This window comes from Phacochoerus africanus, chromosome 4 (assembly GCF_016906955.1).
Source record: "Phacochoerus africanus isolate WHEZ1 chromosome 4, ROS_Pafr_v1, whole genome shotgun sequence".
Taxonomy (NCBI): Eukaryota; Metazoa; Chordata; class Mammalia; order Artiodactyla; family Suidae; genus Phacochoerus; species Phacochoerus africanus.
Window position 1 is genome coordinate 40,011,971 of NC_062547.1, and position 25,752 is coordinate 40,037,722.

Here is a 25,752-nt window from a genome sequence, read left to right on the forward strand (position 1 = left end):
ATTGGACAAAACTGACCAAGACTGCTAGGAGAGTTTGTTCATCTTGACTTTTAAAAGATGATAGGTTAACTTCTAGAAACACTTGGTAAAAACTTTTGAAACAAGAATTTGCTTCTTTTCTAAATGGTGTTGCTGAAGCTTTAAAATGATCCCAGGAGAATGCAACGCATGGATTGCCAGGCGGTCTTTTGTCAACTAGGGATCTGCATTTGAACCATAGAACACAAGAAATTATTTGAGTAATTATTTCCTCAATCCTCCCAAGGATAGCACTTACACAGTACCATTTTAGATGTCTAAGAGAGAAGTTAATTCATCACATATAACAGGTACCTTGGAGCATTAAGGCTTAAATCTTGAGAAAGGTTGCCTGAGAAAGAGACCTGAGGCCCCTCTTATCCTACACCCATCACCCTCTCTCCCTGCTGACAACATCCATTAAATGTGTCCCAAAGCTCTTCTCTGGCCTTTTATAAATGCTACCCTTTATCAAGGGAATCAATGAGCCATAGCCTGACCAATCCGGTATTTTCAGATAGACTGAAACATGATCATTCAATCCTCAATCTACCCTTCTACAATCGAAAAATGAAAATTGTTTCCAAAATAAATCTAGCACCATCAGAACTGGCAGTAGAGAAGGTAAGCAAGGAGCCTATAGATTCAGACCACACAGGTTCAGATCTCAGCTAGTTCCCTTACTTAGCTAGGTGACTCTGATCTTCTGCGCCTAAATTTCCTCATCTGTAAAATGGAGATGATAATAATGCTACCTACCTCACAGGGTTATCAGGAGATTTATATTAGATGATATTTAAAATGTTATAATAGCATCTTGAAAATACTAAGTGCTCAAGTAATGTTTTGTTTGTTTGTTTTGCTTTTTTTGCTTTTTTTTTAGGGCCACATCCGCAGCACACGGAGGTTCCCAGGTTCCCAGGCTAGGTGTCAAATCGGAGCTACAGCTGCCAGCCTATGCCACAGTCACAGCCACATCAGATCCAAGATGCATCTGTGACCTACACAACAGCTCACAGCAACGCCAGATCCTTAACCCACTGAGCGAAGTCAGGGATCAAACCCGCAACCTCATGGTTCCTAGTCAGATTCGTTTCCATTGTGCCATGATGGGAACTCCAAGAAATGTTAAGTATTATTGTCAGTGACCTTTCTCTCTGTACACAAAGAAATCATTTGGTAAATAACTATAGAAAGACAATAAATGAAGAAAGCAATGATTTTTTAAAAGAGTCTGAAATCATTCACATATATACACATGAACACACATGCGCACACCACATATGTGAAGAGAATAATCCATCTACCTCAACTTCTTCCTAAGTTGTAAAAACATAAAGCAAACAACAGCAAAAGATGAACCAAAGCACCTGCAATGTGCCAATAACAATGTTAAGTGCATTTCCAACAGGCTGGCATTTAAATCCATGCCCATATCTTCCAGAAGTCTCAGCTCGGGTTTACCCTGATCCTCGCGGATAACAGAGATCAAGTCACAATCGTGGCCCTTGCCAGGGTCACCCCTACTTCTGTCCAATGCATGAAGGGAGGGGGTGGCTAGTTGTGAGTGAGAGATACAGGACAGATACTGGGATCAGCGGCAGAGTGGGCAAAACTGCCTTTGGTCATCCCAACTTCCCTGGAGGCAAAAGAAAACAGTAATGGTTTTAGAATCCCAATCATCTCCCCTCCCCTCAAAGTGAAACAGCCTACAGAGCACACGACGTCTGTCATCTACTGAGGGAGGGCCTGCAGGTTCATGTGGAATGATAAGAAGAGCTCACATGGGTTGAAGGCTTACTTTGCACCAACCAAGTTCTTCACCTGCTTTAGCTCCTTTAATCTACCCAACGTCCCTATGTGTGCCTGCCCCAGATTAGGGACCACTCCCCCCACTCCCAGGTCTAGTGGCTTCCCTTGCTGATGGAGAGACCATAGAGCCCTGACGGTCACACCATCCCTCCCTCTGCCATAGGCTAAGGAACCCACACATGGCACCCACTGATGCAGAAGGACCACCATACCTGCATACCCACCAGACTGTCCAGACATGTGCCTCCTTTTGACATTCCCAGTGGCAGCCAAGAGAGAGCCAATTGGAAATAGCATAGGGAAGTTCAAGAGAACTAACCCCTGAAATAGATGCTGACCAATGAAGAGAGAAGAGATAGGAAAGAGCTCCCTCCCCCATAGCTCTCAGAAGGACCTGGATTCAAGCTCCTTAAGAGCATCTGTGGGCCTCTAACTGCCTTGTTCTCCTCAAGCTTTCAAGTACATTCCCTTCTTTTTGCCAGGGATGTGACAAAAAGCAAATGAAGTGCTATAAATACAAGTACTTGGAAAGATGGTCTGAGACACAGTGGTTCCAGCCAGCCTCCCTGGTGATGCCCCACAAAACCTGCCATGCTTCCCTGTGGAGCCGTGGCTGTGCTATGAGGTACCACCTTGTATTTGCTCTCCCTCCTCTCCTTCCTCCCCTCAGTCTCTCACTCTTGTGTTCTAGGGTGGCACCTGCCCTAAATAACTGCCTGGCTAGTTCTCACACTTCATCCCATACTTTGTTCAAATACTACCTCCTGAGAGAGCTCTTCCCAGATGTACCCCCAACCCCTGGTCCCTACCTCAAAGCTGTCTATCCCTTCCACCTGCTATTTTCGTAAAATGTGGCATCAAGTTCATCCTTGGGTAATGCAGGGGTTAAGGGCACTGACTCTCCACACTGTCTAAAATCCACACTTAATTTCCAGGCAACCCTCTGTATCTGTAGTTCCTCTATATCCGCAACTGTGCATCCAGGGATTCAATCAACTGCAGAAAGCATAGCTCTGCAGTATTTACTCCTGGGAAAGATCCGTATATAAGAGGACCTGCACAGTTCGATCCTGGATTGTTCCAAGGACAGCTGTATCTTCACTTGTTTATATCTTACTGCCTGACTTCCCAGCAGACTGCAAGTTCTATACAGAGACTTGGTTTTGTTCACTGTTGCATGTCCAGGATCTAGTGCAATGCTGCTAAGCAGCAGCTGCTCAATGTATATTTGTTAAATGAGTACTGAATGAGATCTATGGTTCTATACATCTTATTTCAAGAAATACATGGGAAGAGGCAGGCAGGAGACAGAGGCAACTTCAAACCTTCTATCAGACACTTGGGAACAGAGATGGCACCATGCACAGCTCACATCACAGCCTAATTGCCCAACACCCAATCAAAACCTTTCCCCAGGGCCACCTGACAGCCTCCATGACCCGAAGTATCTGCTATCTCCCTTCCCCTTCTCACTTACCTCCTTTAAGACCCTTTCCCAAGGCTACTTGATCTGGAGCTGATCACAAGCCAACTACACAATGACAGTGGCTGGGAACTCCCCATCCTGGACTCCAGCTCAGCAGAGGGTCCTTCTCCTCAGAGATCCACTCAGGCCAATATGTTCCATATTTTAGAACCCTGCCTAAAACCCCCCTATCCCCCATCCCTCCCCAAAAGTAATGGGCATCATATGATTGAAACTTACTCGGCACTCCCGACAGCTCTTGGTTAAAATCCGCTGGCCTTCTGCAAGGACTTTTCCTCCATAGATACATTTTGCTGTAATAGAACAGAAACACAGGTCAGATGGTCATGCTACAAACAAAATGCCACAGAGGTGCCATCCAACTCCGATAGATTCCTCAGAATGTAGATGCTCTGATTCTAAGCAATTCAAATCTCTTTGCATGTCTAGAGTAAGACATGGAATTACAATCCCCTATCGGGCTGTCTTCTTTTTATTTTCATTTTTTAAAGTTTTCCTGAAGTAGAGTCAATTTACGAGGTTGTGATAATTTCTGCTGTACAGCAAAGTGATTCAGTTATACATGTACACACATCTATTCTCTTTCAGATTCTTTTTTCACATAGATTATTACAAAATATTGGGTAGAGTTCTCTGTGCTATACAGCAGGTCCCTCTTGATTATGTTTGCCATAAGTCTGTCACACCGAAGATATACAACTGTGTAAACACTGGAGTTTCGGAAGGAAATAAGAATGAATTGATGTAGTCAGATGTTAAGATGAGGAAAAAGCTGTCATCACCACCATGGTGGACGATCACAGCAACTATTCATTTTTTCTTTCCATACCCGAGACTTATGTAAGTTCCCAGGCCAGGGATGGAATCCGAGCCATTGCTGATAGCAACAGTCACAGCCACTGGCAACACCAGATCCTTTAACCCACAGCCCCAGACCAGGGATCGAACCCAAACCTCTGCAGTGACCCACCCATGCCACTGCAGTCAGATTCTTTGTTTTTTCTTTTTTTTTTTTTTTTTCGGTCTTTTTAAGGCCGCACTCACGGCATATGGAGATTCAGAGCTGCAGCAGCTGCCAGCCTACATCACAGCCGCAGCTATATCAGATCCAAGCTGCATCTGTGACCTATACCACAGCTCACAGCAACACTGGATCCTTAACCCACTGAGCGAGGCCAGGGATTGAACCCACAACCTCATGGTTCCTAGTCAGATTCGTTTCCACAGCACCTGGACGGGAACTTCTACAGTCAGATTCTTAACCCACTGCACCACAGCAGGAAGTCCTGTAGCAGCTTTGACTCAGCTACTCCAGCCATAAAATGAGTGACTGGGTGAAAGGGGACGTGCGTACATTCCATTCATAGGGCCTTAGTCGAAAAGCAGAAGGAAGCCATTTTCACCCTTGTGATCATAGGAAGTGCCTATCTTTAGCCTATCTATTCCTGAGAAGCTCAGAGACAACTGAGAAACACAAGCCAGTAAAATGCTATATCAGGGCACTAGACAGACTTCCCTGGGGAAGGTGAGCTTAACAGGCTAACAGGGAGGGCATGGAATAAAGATAGGCCTCGTAGAAAAATTAACAAAGAAGCATAAATGTTGACCCACTTTTAAACAAGTACAGAATGTGTTAATTTGATATGACCCCAGTGTGTCTCTGGCCAAATTCTCCAGCCACATCAATAGGAACAGGAAAGCAAAGGCCTGATCATTCCGTCTCCTGCACGAATGAGGATCCTTCCAGCCCGAGTCATCCAGAGGCAGAAATAAAGACATGCACTCTAAGAGCTCTCTACCACTAACTCGCTGCCTTATATAAACCCCCTCATCTCTCCGAGCCTCCATGTCTGTATCTGTTGAAAACTGGTTAATTCAATTTGGTCGTTTCTTAGTTCTACCATCTTCTGACTGTTCAATCAATTTGTCTAACTCCCTCTTCTTAAACAAGAAAGCAGAAAGCCCAGACTCACTGGTTTACTTAGCATCATGATCCCTCAGTGAACACTGGTCTGCTACCCAGATCTCCCTCCACAGCCAGAGGACACATTCCTGACACTGCTAGGATGGGTGCTGACCCACAGCTCTCAGCTCAACAGTGATCTAGGACTTGCCTTTGGCTGAAGAGTCAATGTGCCCAAAGTCAAGTCCTCTTCCCACATCCAGTGAGTGATGGGTGTAGGTGGTACAAAGCCCTCACCCCTTGCCCCAACCCTTGGGATAATGCCACCAGGTCTTTTCAGCTCCCACATTCCCTGTAAGAATGACTGAGGTATCTGCTGTAACTGCACTGTGGTTCAAACTCTCCTGCCCAGTTCTGCTTCCTCCACTATCTCACTCCCACAGTAGAACTGATATTGAGCTTCTTAATAAAGTACAAGCAAATCTCCATTTCAGAGTCAGCTTCTCCTCAGAAGGTGATCTGCAACAACCCATACTTAACTCAAATCGGTGCCACTCTAGTATCTACATTCAGTGACTATATCCACCCCAGCCCCCACACCCACCACCCACACCCGAACACCTGGGGTTCTTTTAACTTCTCCCTCTTACTCAACCCATGTCCAATTAGCACCCAAATCCTAGCAATGCTCCCTCAAGTTCCTCAAGTCAACCCACTTTTCTCCACTCTCACTACCTGCCCCAAGATGCTATCTTCACTCAGACCATCACCATCCCTTGTCTTCAGTGCACCAGAAAACATTTTATCTTATCTCCCACAATCAGTCCTTCCCCATATAAAGACATATTTTATTAAGTACAAATAAGAGGCCCTGCTTTAAAATCATTATGAGTTGCTCCTGCCTGCAGGATATAGTCCAAATTCCTTAATTCAGCACCCAAGGCCATCCCAGTGGATCCTCCTTATCCCTCAGGTTTCACAGATCCCCAGTTCCTGCACATTTGCTTTCACTCACCAGCAATCACACTTCCACTTAGACAGGAGCCATGCTCTCTTCTGCTTCTGGAATTTGCATACACTGTTCTCTTCTCCAGCAACACTCAGCCTCATCCACATGTTCCTGGTGACTTTCCACCCTTTGTACCCATCGATTTCAACTTAGCCCTGACCTCCCCGAAAGGAGCTGTTCTTGACCACCAATGCTGGTAAGCTGCTTTCGCTTTGTGCTTCTGTTATACACTGGACCTCGTCCTAACTGAGTACATGTCCCATTTTATCTTGGTTGTCCATCTCATGATACATCACCCCTGCTCCATGTAACCTCCATGAGAGTAGGGACATGTATATACTTTTATCTCCAGCCCCAAGCTCAGTGCCTCTCAGGGCTTATTGTTAGTAGCAATAAGTAATTTTAGAATAAGCCTCTTTAGTATCTAACAGCAGTCAAATTTCCTGATTCTCAGATGAATTCTTTCTTCTCTTCAATACACTTTCAAACATTAAAAGCAGATAGAAAGATTTTCAGAACAAAACCATCAACAGCAAAGTAGAGAATCTACACAATTGTGTAGATTGTGAATAGCCCCTTCATCCGCTCATTGAAAAAAAAAAAATTATCCCTCATCATTTTTTATGCCTCAGTTTTCTAGATAAATCAATTGACTGACTCATCGCTCCTAATGATGAGGTGGATTCCCCAATTTGCTTGCACGGGGAGCCCATACCTCCAAGGACCCAAAATTCCTGTTCAATAAACTCCCACACTCCCAAACGCAGCTGCTGCCAACTTGACAACATGGCCCGCTCCAGAGTGACAGTTCTGCTAAATATGTGGCTGTCAAACCTGCCATCTGCTTCTTGGCCCGCGCTGGGAAGCCAAGAAACAGACTTCGCATCCCCATTTTGCACCCTGCCATACCCCCAATGCTTTGATCACACTAACCACCCCATCTGAAGACATTCGCCCCATTCCTCTCATCCTCTGTGCTCTGACAGATGCCCATTCCAGAATTCTAATCCAGAAATAGGACTGTATTAGTGTCCACACTCACACCACACACAGGACTCATCCATCCCTCAAGTCCGCCAATCTGGTGTAGAAATTAAATGTCCACTGAACGTCATGTCCTTGAACAAGGTGCTTTGGGGGCCACAAATGACATCAACATGATGCTGTAAGCTATGCCATTCCCAGCTTTGATGTGGGATGCATGTCTTATAACAATATAAAGTATCTATGAAATGATCTTAGAAGAGCTTTCAGGATGACCGTGGATCACAAGAACGCCCCCTGCTTGCTCATCCTCACCCCACTTCTCTGACAGTGCCCCTCCTTTCCTGCCACTGTCCTCCCTCCTTATGCCTGGCACCCATCCTCATTATCCAGCCTCTTGATCTATAGCCAAAAGGCTTATTTTTGATGTCTGAGGAAATTCAAGCAGAAGGTGAGTCAGGCTCCGGTGCCTGTGGCTGGGGCACCTGGGACTCTGTTCCAACAGCTTTCAGTGTGAGTAGAAATGTAAATGGATACCTAAGCTTTCACATCACACTGGGGACATGCAAACTAGACTATTTCACAGTGTCCGACCATGAAATTGAAACCCAGCACCAACACACACTTCTCCATGATGTCAGAAACAAATGTACTGGGGATTTAGAGAAACAGGCAGTTGCATCTTTTTGTACCCACAGATTCCTGGCATTTCTAAACCTCACCTGATCTCTCTAGTGCAATGGATGGGAGCTTTGCCGTTTGGGTGCACACTAAATAAACAACTGACAGGCACCACTTGGCACCCCTGTCAGATGTAGACAGGAGGCTGCTCTGTCTTTATTTAGGTATTTGTACCCTGCACATGCTCCAGCTGTCCCTTGACACTCAGCAGCCAACAATACCAAAATCCACACCCTGTATCACACTTTAAAGGAGTGTGGATATCAGAAAGCCTGAGCATGCAAGGAGTCATCCCCCGCTAGATCACCTCCTTCACAGACCTGGCTACTGAACCCACCTCTCTGAGCAAGACGCCTGCACCAAACTGGTTGTCCCTCAGGCATCTCCAACACCCCAATGCTGAACAGAATTTCTCTCTCCCCAAACCAACTCCTTACACCTGTCTTAACTTCACACTATGAATCTCCCAATGGCTCTCATCCAAAACTTGGCAACTTCTCCCTTACAATGCTCTGTCCATAATTCGTCTCTCTCTCTCCCTTCCTCCCTCACACACACACACACGTTTACAGAGTACCTACCATGCACAAGGTCTTTTGGCCATCACTCCCATTCATCCCTTCCTTTTCATCTCCCAGGAAGTGCCTTCCATCATCGCCTCTACCTGCAATGTGCCTGAACCCCATACCTAGCCCCCTGCCTCCAGCTCTCCCACTGCAGTGGCTGTTCTCAAAGCATTTCTTTGATTACACTATAACCCTGCTTGAGAAATCTTGCTTTTGAGTCCCCAAACCAAAGGTGCATTTCCTTCCATGATTTTACACATGCAATTCCCTTCAGCAGGTGTATTCTTACCTACTTTGTCCACAAGGCAAACTCCTATTCATTTGTCAACACCCTACTAAGCTTTTCCTTTTCCTATGGAGTTTTCCTAACACACATACATACACACACACACACATATTTCTGATGGAGTTAATCACTCCCTTCTCTGTGCTACCTCTGCATCTAATATAGCATGCACATTGCATAATACTCTATTGTAATGAGATGGTGCATACATCCCCCTGGACAGCAGTGGGTAAAAGAGGAGACAGTTTAAGAGCATTAGACTACCTGGGTTTTACTGTGGATCCACTAATGCTGAAGAGAACTTGGACAAGTTAGTTCTCTCTGGGCTTCACCCCCTCATCTATAAAATGGGGATGATAATGAGGCCTATGACTCTAGGTTGTTGGAAGAATAAAATGAATACACACACATAAAAGGGCCTAACACAGTGTCTGACACAGAATGATACATATGTGCCCACTGTCAAACCCAGGGGTAAGAACAGTGTTGGGAGAGGATGGATGACCAAATGAATTCAATGGAATGCTTTTGCCATCAGCCATACCCAACCCTCTTTTGCAGCCTTATTTCTACTTCTTACCTACATAAACTCTTTTACCATCAGACTCCCTTTCCCCATGCCATTTCTTTTCCTTAGCAAATGCTATTTTGCAAATCTATCTCCCAAAAGAATACAGATTCCAAGACATCACTGTCTAGAGATTTTGACTTAGTGGCTCAGAAAGGGGCGCTGGGATGCTCTAGTTTCAGAAGTTCACTAGGTAATTCTAACATGCAGTTGGGATGTTCAATGCTTTGAATAGAGCAGACACCCAAGACACACTGGAGGAATGAAACCCCCAAGCTCCTTCCTGGATCATCATGCCCATAGCTAAGGAAGCCAGAAGGCTCTCCTGAGTTTTCCTGGATGCTTCCCAACAGAGAGAGGAACAGCCTAGAATCAGGACCTACTACGTCTACAAAAACTTCCTTGCTCTTGGCAATGGCCTAAGTGTTTGGGGCCTTCTGATCAAAACAGGACAAAGTACACTTCAAGCAATGAATTGAGACATGAATACTTAGACCACGTTCTTTTTTATTCCCATATGGATGTGCTCGTCTATAAGTGCTACAGCTTGTGAAGCCACAACAGGTGTGTGAATGCTGAACAAGGGAGAAGACAAAACAATTTGCTTGCAGCTCCTGAGGCAGATCAATACTTTTCTTCAGAGTCCCTAGGCCACTGCCGCAGCCAAAGCCAGACAGCAGCTTAGGGAACTTTGATCTCAAAGGGCCAACCCAAGAAAATATTTTCCAGCCTTTATCTGAGGTGAAAATATTTGAAAACTTCCAGAAAGTCTCCCGATTGGGGTTAGAATTCTGCTTTAACCATCCATTGTCATCACAGTCATCTGCTAGAAGGCAAGAATTATTTGCTTGGATCCACTTCCTTCAGGGAGTATCCCAGGCAGACTGCAATGCCCTCTCCCACCTCTCACAAGCCATTCATCCAACTCATCTACCAGTCCCCTAGTCACATGCCTAATGTGATGGCACCTCAATCCCGGACACAGTAGATCACATCTCTAACTTGAAACTGAGCCCTCTGAAGCAGAGAAGTCTATCTTATCATGACTCCAGGCCTAAGGCATGCTTCTATTAGACACTAGTCAGAAATGAAAACCTTCCAGGTCAGAGGTTCTCAACCTTGTAATGACCAGAGGTGCCCTGTATCAAACTTCCAGGTTTCAGTTTTGAGGAATATTCTTTTTTAATCATTTAACTATAGTTTATTTACAATATTGTATTAGTTTCAGGTATACAGCTCCAAATTCTTTTCCACTACAGGTTATAACAAGATACTGAATATAGTTTCATGTGCTATACACTAAATCCTTATTGCTGATCGATTTTTTTTAATGATTTTTTCCCATTATAGTTGGTTTACAGTGTTCTGTCAATTTTCTACTGTATAGCAAAGTGATCCAGTCACACATACCTAAATACACTCTTTTTCTCACATTATCGTCCATCACGTTCCATCATAAGTGACTAGACATAGTTCCCAGTGCTATACAGCAGGATCTCAGTGCCTATCCATTCCAAAGGCAATAGTTTGCATCTACTAACCCCAGATGCTCAGTCCAGTCCCAACTCCCTCCCCCTCAGCAACCACAAGTCTGTTCTCCAAGTTCATGAGTTTCTTTTCTGTGGAAAGGTTTATTTGTGCTGTGTATTAGATTCCAAATATAAGTGATATGGTATTTTTCTTTCTCTTTCTGACTTACTTCACTTAATATGAGAGTCTCTAGTTCCATCCAGGTTGCTGCAAATAGCATTATTTTGTTCTTTTTCATGGCTGAGTAGGATTCCATTGTGAACCCGCCTACACTGTTGATGGGAATGTAAATCGGTACAACCACTATGGAAAACAGTACGGAGGTACCTCAGAAAACTAAACATAGAACTACAACATCACCTAGCAATCCCACTCTTGGGCATATATCCAGGCAAAACTTTCCTTGAAAAAGACACATGCACATGTTCATTGCAGCACTATTCACAATAGCCGAGACATGGAAACAATCTAAATGTCCATTGACAGATGAATGGATTAAGATGTTGACCAATTTTATACACAGTGTTACCTATCTATTAAGCCCATATTCCTAATTTATTCCTCCCCTGCTCCCCTCCCCTTTGGTAACAAACATTTGGGGTTTTTCTGTTTGTTTGTTGCTTGTTTTTTGCCTTTGAGACTGTTTCTGTTTTGCAAATAAAATTGATTTGAACTTTTTTAGATTCCACGTATAAGTGATGTCATGCAATATTTGTCTTTCTCTATCTGACTTAGTCTGATCATCTCTAGGTTCATCCCTGTTGCTGCAAATGGCAAAAGTTCATTTTTTTACGGCTGAGTAAAATTCCATTTTATATACCTATATTACGCCTTCTTTATCCATTCATCTATTGATGGACATTTCAGTTACTACTGCGTCTTGGCTCTTGTAAAGAGTGTTGCTATGAACAGCGGGATGCATGCATCTTTTTGAATTAGAGTTTTGTCTTTTAACATGTATGTTCAGGAGTAGAACTACTGGATCATATGGTACTGGAGTAGTTTTCTTAATCATTTATTTGTATTACCATTTTATTAAACTATAAACACCTAAGCAACCAACTGGAGCATCTAAGAAAATTTGCACTACCTTGATAAATTGCTGCCTATTCCAAACAAAGGCAAAAGGCACAATGACGCTGTGGTTAGCTTGTGTGATAGCATCTTGGTAAAACTGGGTAAAACTCTCCGAAATATTTTTTTAAACTTAAAACTCTCCAATAAATTAGGATAAAGAAAAATGACTATCCCACACACTTCCAGTGAGAGAATAATTTGATGATCTATATCAGGCACCTTGAAAATGTCAGTCTCTTGGCCCAGTAATTCTGCTTCAGAGAATTCTATCTTAAGAAAATGTAAAATACAAAAATCTGTTTTCACAAACATGTCATTCAAGAGTAATAATAATGAAAAGTGAGAAATAACCTACTTATCCAACAACTGGGGAATAATTACTCCAAATGGTGGAGTACTATGAAGCTCATTAAAATGAGTTTTAGGAGTTCCCATCATGGCTCAGCGGAGAACAAATCTGACTAGCATCCATGAGGACGCAAATTCAATCCCTGGCCTCACTCAGTGGGTTAAGGATCTGGCATTGCCATGAAGTATGGCATGGGTCACAGATGTGGCTCAGATCCCAAGTTGCTGTGGCTGTGGTGTAGGTCAGGGCTACAGCTCCGATTTGACCCCTAGCCTGGGAACCTCCACATGCCATGGGTGTGGCCCTAAGAAAACACAAAATGAGTTTCATACAGAGTTTTTAAAAGCACAGTAATACACATAAGTGATAACGATGAGTCAGCTAAGTAGGTTAAAATTATCTTTGCAATAAGACCTCAATTGTCCATAAAATGTAATTTTTAAAAAATGAAATCAATTCACAATTTCAAAAGTGTTTGTTTCCAAGTAGTGGCATTATGGGTGATTTTTCCATCTTTTTCTTTACCCTTCTCTGTGTTTTCAAATGCTACATCATTTTTACAATTAGAAAATCAAAAGCTTAATACACAAAACAGCTGAAGGACTCATCTACCCCAGTGTGCAAACAACTTCCAAGAGAGAGGATTCACAGATCTGTTCACAGAGCTCAAAATAACAGATGAAACGTACCTCATATTTTAACACCAAATTCTTTAGTTTTTCAACTTCTTCCCCTGTTGATTGCTAAATAGAATAACAAGAAAGAAAAAATAATCTATACCTACTATACCTACTATCTACCCATCATGGAATTGAACTATAATCTCAGTATCTGGGCTCATGATGTATCTGTATTACCAGACATGACTTGGAACAGAAAGAAAGAAACTTTCTCTTTTTAGATCAACTCCAAATACATTCTCCAAAGTAATGGGTATACTAGGCCAACTATAAAAAGAAGGACTTTTCCAAAATTCCTTTTGAAAGAGTATAAGAAAGATTTGTGCTGGTATGACCAGACCAGCTAATCCTCACTTCCATTGTCATAGAGGTGACATGCTATTCTTGTCAAAAAGCTACACCATTGTCACTTGAACTAGAGATGTTGGTATTTTTCAGTAGAGTAATAATTTTGAAAAAAAATAGGATGCCGCATTTATAACCTGAACTCTCCTTTCCCATAAAACAGCATATGGTTTGATAAAAAAAGTCTTTGATCTTTGTAGAGAGAACTCATTATGTATCTCACATCTGTCACTCATTAGCTTGCAAACTTGTTATCTTCTCTAACCTTCCTACAAAATAATGATCCCCACCCAAAGGATTGCAGTGAGAATTCAATAATCTAATAGAATTACAGCACCTAGCATAGTAACTGGCACATATCAAGCAATCTAAATGATTGCTTTTACTTTTACCATTTGTCTCAGTGTTCATTTCACTATTTCACTTGAAATAGTGTTCTTTGTAATACAGAGGGAAACATATTTTTAAATCATTATATAATTTGGACAAGCTAACTTTGAAGCAAACTGTTTCAGTATTTTAGCTGAAGTTCAATCCTGAAATTGCTAACAGGCACTTTAATAACAGTAAACCTAACCAAGGCCTCAGATAGCCCAAACACACAACATGGCCCTTAACTTGATCATTCAAAACGAGGGGACCAAAGCACATGGAGCACTGGAGCTATGACTCTACAGATCAGCTGCACCCACCACCAGTTGTTCAACCCTGGACAAGTGACTTCATCCTCATGAACACCAATTCCCTCTACATAAGAGTGGGGGAGTTCCCATCATGGCTCTGCGGAAGCCAATCTGACCAGCATCCATGAGGATGCAGGTTTGATCCCTGGCCTCGCTCAGTGGGTTAAGGACCCAGCATTGCCATGAGTTGTGGTGTAGGTCCACCAATCTGGTGTTGCTGTGGCAATGGCATGGGCCAGCAGCTATAGTTCCAATTCAACCCCCTGCCTGGGAACCTCCATATGCTGCGGGTGCAGCCCTAAAAAAAAGAATGGGAAGAAGAAGAATTAGAGTGGAGGCAAGATTTTTTTTTAATAGCCTATCAAACTGTCTGCCCATAGACTGCTATTACACCAACCACTAGTAATTCATTTCATCAGTGTTAACCAATCGTATCCTAAAGATCAGGGGGCTAAATCAACCTCCAAGTACAGAGGACCACTCTGACATTCTGTCAGTACTTACGTCGGCACACCTTACAGCACTGGCCAGCAATGTGCACGGGGAGGGAGTCCGGGGAGCAATTGAGGGGGGGACAGGACATCCTTCGGCATTCCACAGCACCACTCTGAGGAAAGATGGACAGGGAAAGGAATCTCAGCAGAAGACTTCTTTAAAAGTTCCCTTTGTGGAAAAAGCTCACATCTCAACCTAGAAACCTCATCAGGAAAAAAGAAGCAGTGTGAGAAATTCCCAGTCCACTCCAGGACCACAAATAAAGTATTTTCTCCAGCCTGAATGAACCTGTGTGTGCCACCTCAATTACTTTTCTGATATACATCACTGGCTTCATTCCACCTGCCCATGTGGACTAAGTAGATTAGTCAGAAAACAAAAAGCCTATTTTTACAAGAACATAAATAACACCTTTTGCAGACCCTATCAATCATTGTTCAAGCACTAACAATCGTTTTGTATTTTTGCAGACAATGACATGCTTCAGATATTTATCAAATAATTTCAACTGGACAGGGATTACATACTAATTTGGGGTGGGGTGTGCTCTTGTAACTCTCTGAAACAGATCAAGAAGTGTATAGATAATGGATACCAGGAAAGTCATAGGGCTGGGGGGCGGGGAAGAAATTGTCTGAAATAGATGATGGATACCTTGTACAATACAATGAAAACATCTAGAAACTAATTAAACCTCCTTTTAAAATGTATTCTAGGAGTTCCCACTGTGGCACAACAGGATCAGCGGTGTCTCTGCAGCACCAGGACGCAAGTTCCATCCTAGGCCAGCACAGTAGTTTAAAGGAACTGACTGTGGCTCAGATCTGATCCCTAGCCCAGGAACTCCATATGCCTTGGGGCGGTCAATAAAGAAGGAAAAAAAAAAAAAGATTGAAGTTCCTGTCGTGGCGCAGTGGTTAATGAATCCGACTAGGAACCATGAGGTTGCGGGTTCGATCCCTGGCCTTGCTCGGTGGGTTAAGGATCTGGTGTTGCCGTGAGCTGTGGTGTAGGTCACAGACGCAGCTCGGATCCCACGTTGCTGTGGCTCTGGCGTAGGCTGGCAGCCACAGCTCCGATTAGACCCCTAGCCTGGGAACCTCCATATGCCGCGGGAGCGGCCCAAGAAATGACAAGAAGACAAAAAAAAAAGATAATATTTAAAAATATGTATTTATTCTAGCAGAGAAAAGCTGTGAATGATGTGAACCATTAGGTGGTTTGAAAACTAAAGGAGCGCCTTCCTCCCTCCGATACTCTTAACCTCCAAACTCCAGTTAGCAAGCTTAATGATATTAGATCATGTTAGAGTGTGCTGGAAATTAAAATCCGCTTGCCCTTTAATAAGTATTTGTATTTGTGATGACACTTTTCCGGCTTCCCTTTTCACAACTGCTCAGACTACTAAATAGGCACTTAGTAAAAAGGTAATGCTTCTGAGAGTTAGCATTATAAAGAACTGGATCACACAATAGTTAGCACAAATGTGCCCTTAAAATTGGGAATCTGTGTATGTACCAAGAGGCTTACCTTGCATGTGCAGTTCCTGCAGTGATCACCATCAACCCAGGAGTCTTGGTCTCTGTAGAGCAGTCCACTCACTTGACACGTCTTCTCACAGTGACAGTTTTCCAACTGACTCAGTCTAGTCTCTGCATAGTTTAGCTGCAAACAAGAGTGACTGCATGTAATTTCTGTAATTCAATTGCAATGTCCTAACAGAGCTAATCGCAACAAGAAAAATAAATCCACCACTGGAGGAGAAAAAAATGCTCAAAGCAACTGACTGATTCTTAGCCAGATCTGGTTTTTGTTTGTTTTTCAGGAAAAAAATTTTTTTTAATTTCACACGAGGTGGAATCATTCTAAATTGAAGACATATTGGCTCCCTTGGTCTAATGAGCACCAAATGAGACATTAAATTGTATCTCAGGGACCTCATGGGTGTTCATCAATGGTGTGCTTTTAGCTCAAGCCCACACAGAAACACTTGTAATGAATGTGTTCTCAAGGACTTGTTACAATGTTTACAGGAGATCTAATCAGTAACTCTTAGAGCACTGAACATTTATCTCCCACCATCCTCTCCCTGTTCTTCACACACTAACTAGAGTGTCATGGTTTACAAACTGGAAGTCACTGCTTCCCTTTTATGAAAAATTCTGGGGAGCTGGAGACAGAAAAAAAGGTGAGTGGTAGACATATCTTGTCTCTCTCCAGGTCAGAATCCTCCACATAGAAAGCCCCAGGAATTTACTCCAGTGTTCATACAAGGTCAGGAGAGGCAACCAAGCCCCCAGGTGAGATCAGGATTTTGTAAAAGAACCTTTTTTCCTTTTTCTAGCTCACCCAACTTTCTACCATTAATCACAGAATCTTAGAGTCTCTGACAGCAAAGAGTCTATAAAGTTTCAATGACATCCCAAGTAACCCCTTCAAGGGATCATCCAGCCCCAGTGTGCACATCCCACAGTGATAGGACCCTCATTACCTTCCAAGGAAAACTACTTTTCTTGGTTAGCTCTGGATGTTTGAATCATCTTTCTTGGTTTAAGCTGAGAAATTTCTCTCCTTTTTTTTTTTCCTATTAGACCTGGTTTTGCCTTGTAACCCATCCTGAGCAAATCAATCTCTCTATAAACATCTGAGGTTATCTGGACCTCATGCCTGCTCCTGACCACATTCAGCCCCACCAGGTTCCCCCAGTAGCTCATGTTATGGTTCCAACCCTCTCTCTTGATCACTTTCACGTAGAGTACTCCAGTCTGCCTTCAAACATATGGTACCCAAAACTTGAAATTTGCTATGATCTCTCTGTTGTCACATCCATACCAAGGAGTAACTCAACGCCATAGCAATATCACACACCTTCCCTTCTCCTTATATGGCGATCACCATATTGAAAAACAGACCACTATGTTGAAAAACAAATACAACTGCCTAAAAAATTCATCAAATAGTTTCTTTTCCTTCTCAATCATGTGTATACATCCCTGTCTTGATATTTTCCCCATACAGAAGATCAAATCAACTTTTGTTACAAACTAAGACTATTTCAAGGTACTCTTTTCGGTATAGTGGTTGATTCTAGCTAATGATGACTCGTACCATCTTTCTTCATTTTCCATGGTTTCCAGACCATACAGTCTCCCCTTGATTACTCATAAAAGTACTAATCTCTGGAAATGGAATTCATGTCTACCTCCACCTTTGGTTTTTGTCACTTATTCCATCCTCATTCTCTAAACTTTTGGAATTTGAGAAGAATTGTTCCTCATCTGCCTGTCATGGTCAGTAGTACTAAGAAGTGAAACACAAATAGGAGCTTCAACAAACCATATGCACTATAATCAGCCCTAAAAAAACTGAGGGTTGACTATGCCTGAAATATTAGCTTCCTATGACTCCTCTACTACACATAATCTTGTTTCGTTGTTGTTGTTGTTGGCTTTTTGTTGTTGGTTTTTTTTTTCTTTTTTTCTTTTTAAGGCCACACCCAAGGCATATGGAGGTTCCCAGGCTAGGGGTCTAATTAGAGCTACAGCAATGTGGGATCTGAGCCTCATCTGTGGCCTACACCACAGCTCACTGCAACACTAGATCCTTGATCCACTGAGTAAGGCCAGGGATTGAACCCACAAACTCATGGATCCTAGTCAGGTTTGTTAACCGCTGAGCCATGAAGGGAACTCCTACTATACATAATCTTTCAAAAATTCAGTTTACATTTAAATCCCCAGCCTAATCATGGAGTTTCTAGAATGGATGTTTCTAGAAATTCAGTTCTTTGGGAATTCTTGAAAAAATATAGATAGCATATACCTCCAGGATTCTGGTGATACAGGTGACCAAAACCATCCATCAGTAAAAGATAGTACAAAGGAAGCTGTAACTTATCACATATTATCTTTACTTCATCTTTATAGCCTCAGTAGTTCCCACATAAAGTAGTGATAGATGTATGACCTTGGAATGATCAAGAAAGAGCTGAACTAAAATGAAATCTTGCCTGAAACTGACTCAGAATGAAGAATCTGTTTGTGAGAGGAAAGTGCCTGCCTTTCTATGAATGCTGGAACAACCCTAGAGTCTGTAGCACTGCCAGACTGGGACTTCATAAAAGACCAAGTGATCCAAAAGGCAATTCTGTATCTATCCAAGTTTTCTGAAAATCTAGGAGCATGCCTAAAGGCAATATTGTCAATTTCCAGTATTATTCAAACAAAGCTGAGTTACGCTCATCTACAAAACTCTATTCCAAGGAAAAGGTTCAGTTTTAATACAATGGAAGCTGTTCTCAGGGCCAACTGTGTTTCCCTTCTGAGCTTTGTTTTTATTTTTTAATATATTTAGGCTTTTCTGACAAAAGTGAAAAGCCCTCATCTCTGTATTAATAAGAAAGCATCAGACACAAAGACAAAGGAATATTAAGGCTAAAAGCTAATTTTTTCAAAGGTACTTAAAATGTGATCTTGCCTTCCTTTTCCCTCTGCTAATCCTGAAGCAACAATAAAGGAGAAAAACAACTCTGAATCCAAAAATGAACTGCATTTTCTGTCACTGGAATTAGCATGCTGAATTTATACAAATTCATTTTCAAAAGCTATTTCTACACTACCTGCCATTTTCTCCAAGAATGACTGCAGATCCAAAATAGACACAGTATCAAATCTACATCTCTTTTCTGTCTTAGTTTTGTTCACATATTTATCTAAGCAACCATAGACCAAATCATTTATTCTTAACTGTACACATTCAAAGACAGACAACAGAGGCCTTTTTCACAGTAAGAGGTCAATGAATGAATTTAAGTACATTAGTCGTGTGGTAGATTGCTTTTTTTATCCTTTGAAATATTATTTCTTTGGCATTTGCTATAACAAAGGAAAAAAAGAAATCTATTGTGTTAAACCTTTAAGCTTAATTCAAAAATCACTATTGAGCCCCTCAAAACAATGAACGTCTAGAAATTTAAGTGTTACAAGCTGAAATGCTACTCCAAGTTCTGTTTGATCTACAGAAATAGATCTGTCAAAGAATTAAACAGAAGTAATCAAAAAATTCTCCATCTCCAGCTTCTTCCTGAGCTTGACAGGAGAATGCGATTCCAGCACAGATGGGACGCACGAGCGGGAAAGAGCCTGACCCTCTCACTGGGTATCTGGCTCAGCAGGGAGAATTTCCAGAATAAGCCTGGGGATTGGTGGCCTCCTGTGGATCACTTAGGGGAGATGGCAGGGGACACCTTCCCTGAACATTCTCCACCTTGAAAAAGCATGGTCTTGCCAGAATGTTGGGATTCTTTAAGAGAGCTCTTCTGGGAGCTCCCATTGTGGCTCTGCAAGCTAAGAACTCAACAAGTGTCCATGAGGATGAAAGTTCCCTCCCTGGCCTCACTCAGTGGTTTGAGGATCTGGCATTGCTGCAAGCTGTGGAACAAGTCGCAGATGTGGCTTGGATCCTGTGTTGCTGTGTGTGGCTGTGGTGGAGGTCAGAAGCTGCAGCTCTGGAACTCCCATATGCCACAGGTACAGCCCTAAAAAGAGAGAGCGAGAGAGCATGAGCTCTTCTGTACCCTGACCTCTCTCACCTGCAAGCAAGCTGCTCCCCTGATATGTCCTATAGTTAAGAGAACAGTTTTTCTCAAGCATCCCCTACTTTGAAAGGAGAAAAGAAACAGGAAACCCTCCAAGTCACAATCCTGAGCTAATGTGGTGTCTGTGCCTATCTGTTTTAATGTGATTTTGGCTACCAACTCCTGCCCATCTTGTGGGCTTGTTCTCTGGTAGGATTCCATGGTTTCCACAGTGACCCAAGTGTGAGGACATCTTCTTGCTTTCCAAGACCTCCTGGCACCTAGCTCTAGAACAGGGCCCTGACACCAACTCTCACAGAATCTTTATAAAAGAATAATTGTCACCATTTGACATATGGGGAAACTGTAGCTGGATCAAGCCCAGTGACTCATTCCAGGCTGTAAACATTCAAGGAAGTAATAAAAATGAGATTCAATATCAGATCAGCCTGACTCCAAGGCCCATTTTCTATCTCCACTGCGATCTCTAGGACTAATAACTATTTTAATCATAGATCCTGGACAACTCAAAATCTAACTGAGCAGAACTATAAGAGGGCTTCCCAAAGTGGACCCCCACTCATGTCTTCTACCTGCCTTTTTGTCCAAGATGAGATTTAATCAGAGAGGTGAGAAAATACAGAGAAAAAGGAAAAACAGTCACAAGACAGAGTAATAACAGTTTAGCCATTCAGTGAAGTTAAGGACCTTTAGTTCTTCCGCAAGTACTATAGATAACATTCTGAACCATGTCCTTGGAGCTGCTTGGCAGGTGCTAAAGCCCCACCGGGTATAAGTCAACCGTATACTGCCTACAAGCACACAGATCCCAGACCAGATGGAACCAGAAGGTTGATGACACTGACTCCCAATTACCTCATCACCAACCAATCAGGAAAATGTACACAAGCTCATCACACCCTGATCATTCAACACTATGAGACCCCTCAATACCCCCCCTCCAGGAGGGGAAAAATCCTCGAGGCACTAGCCCGCTATGTTCCTGCTTTGTCTGGCAATTAAAGCTACTTTTTTCTGTTTCCTCCAACTCTGACTCCACATTTCTATTTGGCATCTGTGTATGGAGGTAGCCAATATTTCAGAAACAAACCAAACCTTCAAACCCATCAGCTAAATCTTGCCATGTTCGGCTTATTTAACTAAAGGCAAAGCCCAAGTCCAGATGGATTTTGTGCCATAGAATTCTCTTGGCACCCAGGAATCCTACCTACCTTCCACTTTGGCTTATCTCTCCAGACCATCTCCTTCACTCTTCCAAGGGATGCTTCACTCAGCTTCTACCAAGACGGCAGACTAAGTACCCTGACGGACCTCACTGCTTGAACCAACTAAAATGCTGGATAAAATATGCAAATAAAAACTTTCAAAAAATCATCACTGGAGTTACCCTCTAGTGGCTCAGTGATAGTGAACCTGACTAGTATCCATGAGGACACAGGTTCGATCCCTGGCCTTGTTGGCTAAGGATCCGGCATTTCCATGAGCTGTAATGTAGACTGCAGATGCGGCTCAGATCTGCAGTTGCTATGGCTGTGGTGTAGGCCAGCAGCTGCAGCTCTGATTTGACCCCTAGCCAGGGAACTGGCATATGTCTCAGGTGTGGTCCTAAAAAAGACACACACACACAAAAAAAAATCACAGAGCTGACCAAAAAGGAAGAAAGACACAGTGGCCAAAACAAATGGACAGCCAGGGATTGGGGGAAGTCAGTGAGCTCCAAAGCTGACCTCCATGATATCAGCCAAAACATGGAGCTCTTGAACTCCCACCTTGATGGCTGCACAGGAAGATGGGGAGAGGAGGTAGAGAACAAGGCAGGATGTCTTAAAGGAAACAGCTACATAAAGGTGGGACCCCAAACGCTGTACCCTCAGCTTAAGAGTGAACAAAAAAGAAACAAAGCTTACCCCGGGCATGAAAGGAAGACCTTCCCATTCAGACTGCAGTACTGGCTAGACAGAAATATCTTCCTCGAATGCTTAAACAATTTTTTGCTGAATTCACCTGGTGGATCCTAGGTCTACAGTCTAATTCTGAGCAGTCTACGTGATTTGAAAACACTTAAGGAGCTATTGCAATAGAAGTGGCCCCTGTGTGATCTTGGCAGAACCACAGTGTGAACCCAGAACTTAGAAAATTCCTACATCTATCCAAGGAACACAAGTGACTATAACCAGTGGGGTGAGTTGAGGGCCCTTCTCGTGCTGACCTTCCTTTTCCAAAAGCTGCTAAAATCGCATGCTCACATTTCACTCCCAACAGGTACCATCTGAACACATACTCCTCTTATTTGCTCATTCTTCTTGCTGATTTTGCCATCCCCTACTGGGTGCATCCACCTCCCTCTCCCCATCAGTGATTCCCTCTTTATATCCTTTCATTCTCTTTCTAATCCTCTCTCTTCCAAACACACACTTTCTCAGTCATGATCCAACCTTCAGAATCTGAGTCCCAGCTTTGTCATACACTTTTCTTGGAAAAAGTTACATAACTTACTTGGAACTCAGTTTTCCTATCTGGACAGTGGGCTCATAGGATTGTTATAAGCATTAAAGAGACAGTGAGTATTAAAAGTTTAAGCATTGTAACTAACACATAGTAAATGCTCAATAAATACTACCTAGTGTACATATCTTTCCAGCTTATTCTAGAGCAGGGGTCAACAAACTAAGGCACATGGACCAAATCTGGCCCACCACTTATTTTTGTATGGTCTGTGAGCTAAGAATTATTTTTACCTTTTCAATGGTTATATCATTTTATTGAAGTATAGCTGATGTATAGTAATATATAAGTTACAGGTGTACAACATAGTGATTCACAATTCTTAAATTTTTATAGCTTCATTTATACTTATTATAAAATACTGGCTATATACCCTTGTTGTACAATATATACTAGTAGCTTATTTTATACCTGATAGCTTGTATCTCCTGCTCCCCTACCTCTGTACGGCCCCTCCCCTTCTCCTCTCCCCACTGGTAACCACTACATTGTTCTCTGTATCTGTGAGTCTGCTTTTTTGTTATATTCACTAGTTTGTTGTATTTTTTAGATTCCATCTACGAGTGATGTCATACAGTATTTGTCTTTTTGTCTGACATTTCACTCAGCATAATGCTCAAACCCATCCATGTTGTTGCAAATGGCAAAATTTCCTTTTTTTTATGGCTGAATATTACGCCATAGTATGTCTTTGTGTGTGTACACACATACACACACACACACATACACACACACACATTACATACCATATCTTCATCCATTCATCTGTTGAACACTCAGGCTGCTTCATTCCTTAGCAATTGTACATAATGCTGCTATGAACATTGAGGTGCAATTATCTTTTCAAATTAACTTTTTTTGGTGTTTTGGATATATACACTCAGGAGTGAAATTGCTAAGTCATATGGTAGTTTTATTTTTAGAAACCCCTGTACTATTTTCCACAGTGGCTGCACCAATTTCCACTCCCACCAACAGTGTATGAAGGTTCCCTTTTCTCCATATCCTCATCAGCACTTGTTACTTGCGTTCCTTTGATGATAACCATTCTGACAGTTGTTAAGTGGTATCTCACTCTGGTTTTGATTTGCATTTTCCTGGTGATTAGGGATTTGGGGCATCTTTTCATGTATTTTAAATGATTATACTGAAGTGAAATAATACATCATATTCTCGATTTTGCTTCTTGATTTCCAAAGACAGAAATTTACTAGCTGGCCCTTTATATGAAAAATTTGCCAACTCGTCTTCTAGATTATCATAGATTCCAAATTTTGCAGTGAAAATTGAAGTACTTGGTTTTCTAGTTATAATTCTAATCACAGTTTAGAAGAAATAAGATTTATAAATCTTACAAAGTGTCAGAGGTGGAGGGCGTTGTTTAGAAGGTGGATGAAACCATTTTCTGCTTGCAATTGCCTGCAATTAAACATCTTCTGTCTCCCAAATGCCCATTGTACGTAATGCTTTTAGGACCAAGCTCAATGTGGCTGCCAGATAATGTACACTAAAAAGAGAAAAATGACATTCCTGCAACAGGGAAGAATGAGAATGGAAAGGGCACCCTTAGAGCTAGGAGATGGAGAATCATGATCTCCTGCAGCAGAGTGGCATGTTTCTTGTTCCAAAAATTTGGTAGCAAGCTACAATATAATTAACAGTATCGAGATCAAGCTGCTCCAGACAATATGAAATAAAAGCCTCTATAGGCCACAAGCTGGGAAGGCAAATAATTGCCTGCATTTCACATTTCCACAACACTCTAAAGTGAAAAGCTCTTGAACCTCAGTTTTAGTTACTCTCTCTACAGACGTGCTCTGGTCTCTCCTCTCCAGACAAAAGAGGACTTGGTCAAAAACCTAGTTTGAAACAGAAACATTATCTCCAGTAGCACAATCTCTGCATGCCAAATACAGCCCTACCTCCCAAACGCTTACCTGCCCACCAATTTTTTCCCAAGTGCGATGGCTGACAGCAGGAGCAGTCACAGCCGCAGGTGGAAGAGGATTAATGTATCATTTTCACTGTTATTAAAATTCTTCCTTTTGCAGAATATAATGTCTCTTAGGCCCAACCTAATTCTTTCTTTGCCCTAGGCCGGAACTCATGTCCACAACTGATTGGTATCATAACAACAGCATTAGCCACGTTTTCTACTTAGTGCTTTTCTCCACAAGGCTCAGGGCTCTTCATTATCAATCTAAATCTTATGAATGTATATTAAAGCCCCTAATTGTTTGCATTTCCAGCTCTGCCACCCAATACGAATGTCCCTGGGGCACAAGTCGTGTCCTCTTCATCACTGCCTGCTAGGTGCCTAACCGAGTGCCTGGCAAACAGCAGATCCTCAAAAGATGCTTGTTAACTGGATGATGGAGAGGAGAGGAGGGAAAGATGCAGAATTATAAACCTGAAGGTGCTGAAAGACAAACTTTGCCTCCCTTAACTACTTAACTCAAGATCACTCCTGAAATGAATCACATATTAAAAACGTGATAGAATGCCTGCCCGTGACAGTAATCTGTTCCTAACAATGGCTATATTGCCCCTTCTGATTATTGGCAATTATTCTTACATCCAAAATGCATTAGCTTATAAGCAGCAGTGACTCTGCCCATATATCACCTCTCTGTGTTACTAGTTTAATAGCCAGCAGGCAAATTCCTTTTCCACTCCCAGGAAATCCAGAGTGATACATATTGCCTCTTTCTTTCAAACGTTTTTCAAGTAAACATTTTGATACAGCCTAATAGTATCAAAGACGTAAATGGTTATGTTTACTATAGGTTGTCCTATTTCAAGGAAGAATAAACCATTTTTATAGTAACATACTGCCAATGCCAAAGCTAAAAATGTTTCCATTATAGCCTATCAGTCTAAATTCCAGATAGGATAGAGAAAGAAATGAAACATCACAAGCGAAATTTAGATACCTACTTTTGCAGTCATCTTGGCCAAAAGCTCTTGTAAATCCATTATTCCTTGCACCAGGCTTAAGAAATCACTGCAAGTTGGACAAGCTCAATAGAGAAAACATAAAATAAATGTTGATGCTGTGCTAATATAAGAAAAAATATTTTTAAACCGTCGTTGTTCGACTATGTAGATGGGTTTTACTACTTAGAGTGAGTTCACAGAGGATTTTGGATCTCTGTCTTTTCCTTTTATTACTAAGCAAA

General features: G+C 42.2%; 1 protein-coding gene across 2 annotated transcripts in view; it reads right to left on the bottom strand.

Moving 5' to 3' along the window:
- The window catches only part of NELL1 (neural EGFL like 1), a 936,230-nt gene that overhangs the window by 698,095 nt on the left and 212,383 nt on the right, over positions 1-25,752 (bottom strand). For both annotated transcript variants that reach the window (XM_047776133.1, XM_047776134.1), the window contains exons 7-10: positions 25,511-25,593; positions 16,003-16,137; positions 14,482-14,584; positions 3,536-3,609 (exon numbers count right to left, since the gene is read on the bottom strand). In XM_047776133.1, the coding sequence (XP_047632089.1) occupies positions 3,536-3,609; positions 14,482-14,584; positions 16,003-16,137; positions 25,511-25,593 (395 nt within the window). The remainder of the gene's footprint in view (positions 1-3,535; positions 3,610-14,481; positions 14,585-16,002; positions 16,138-25,510; positions 25,594-25,752) is intronic.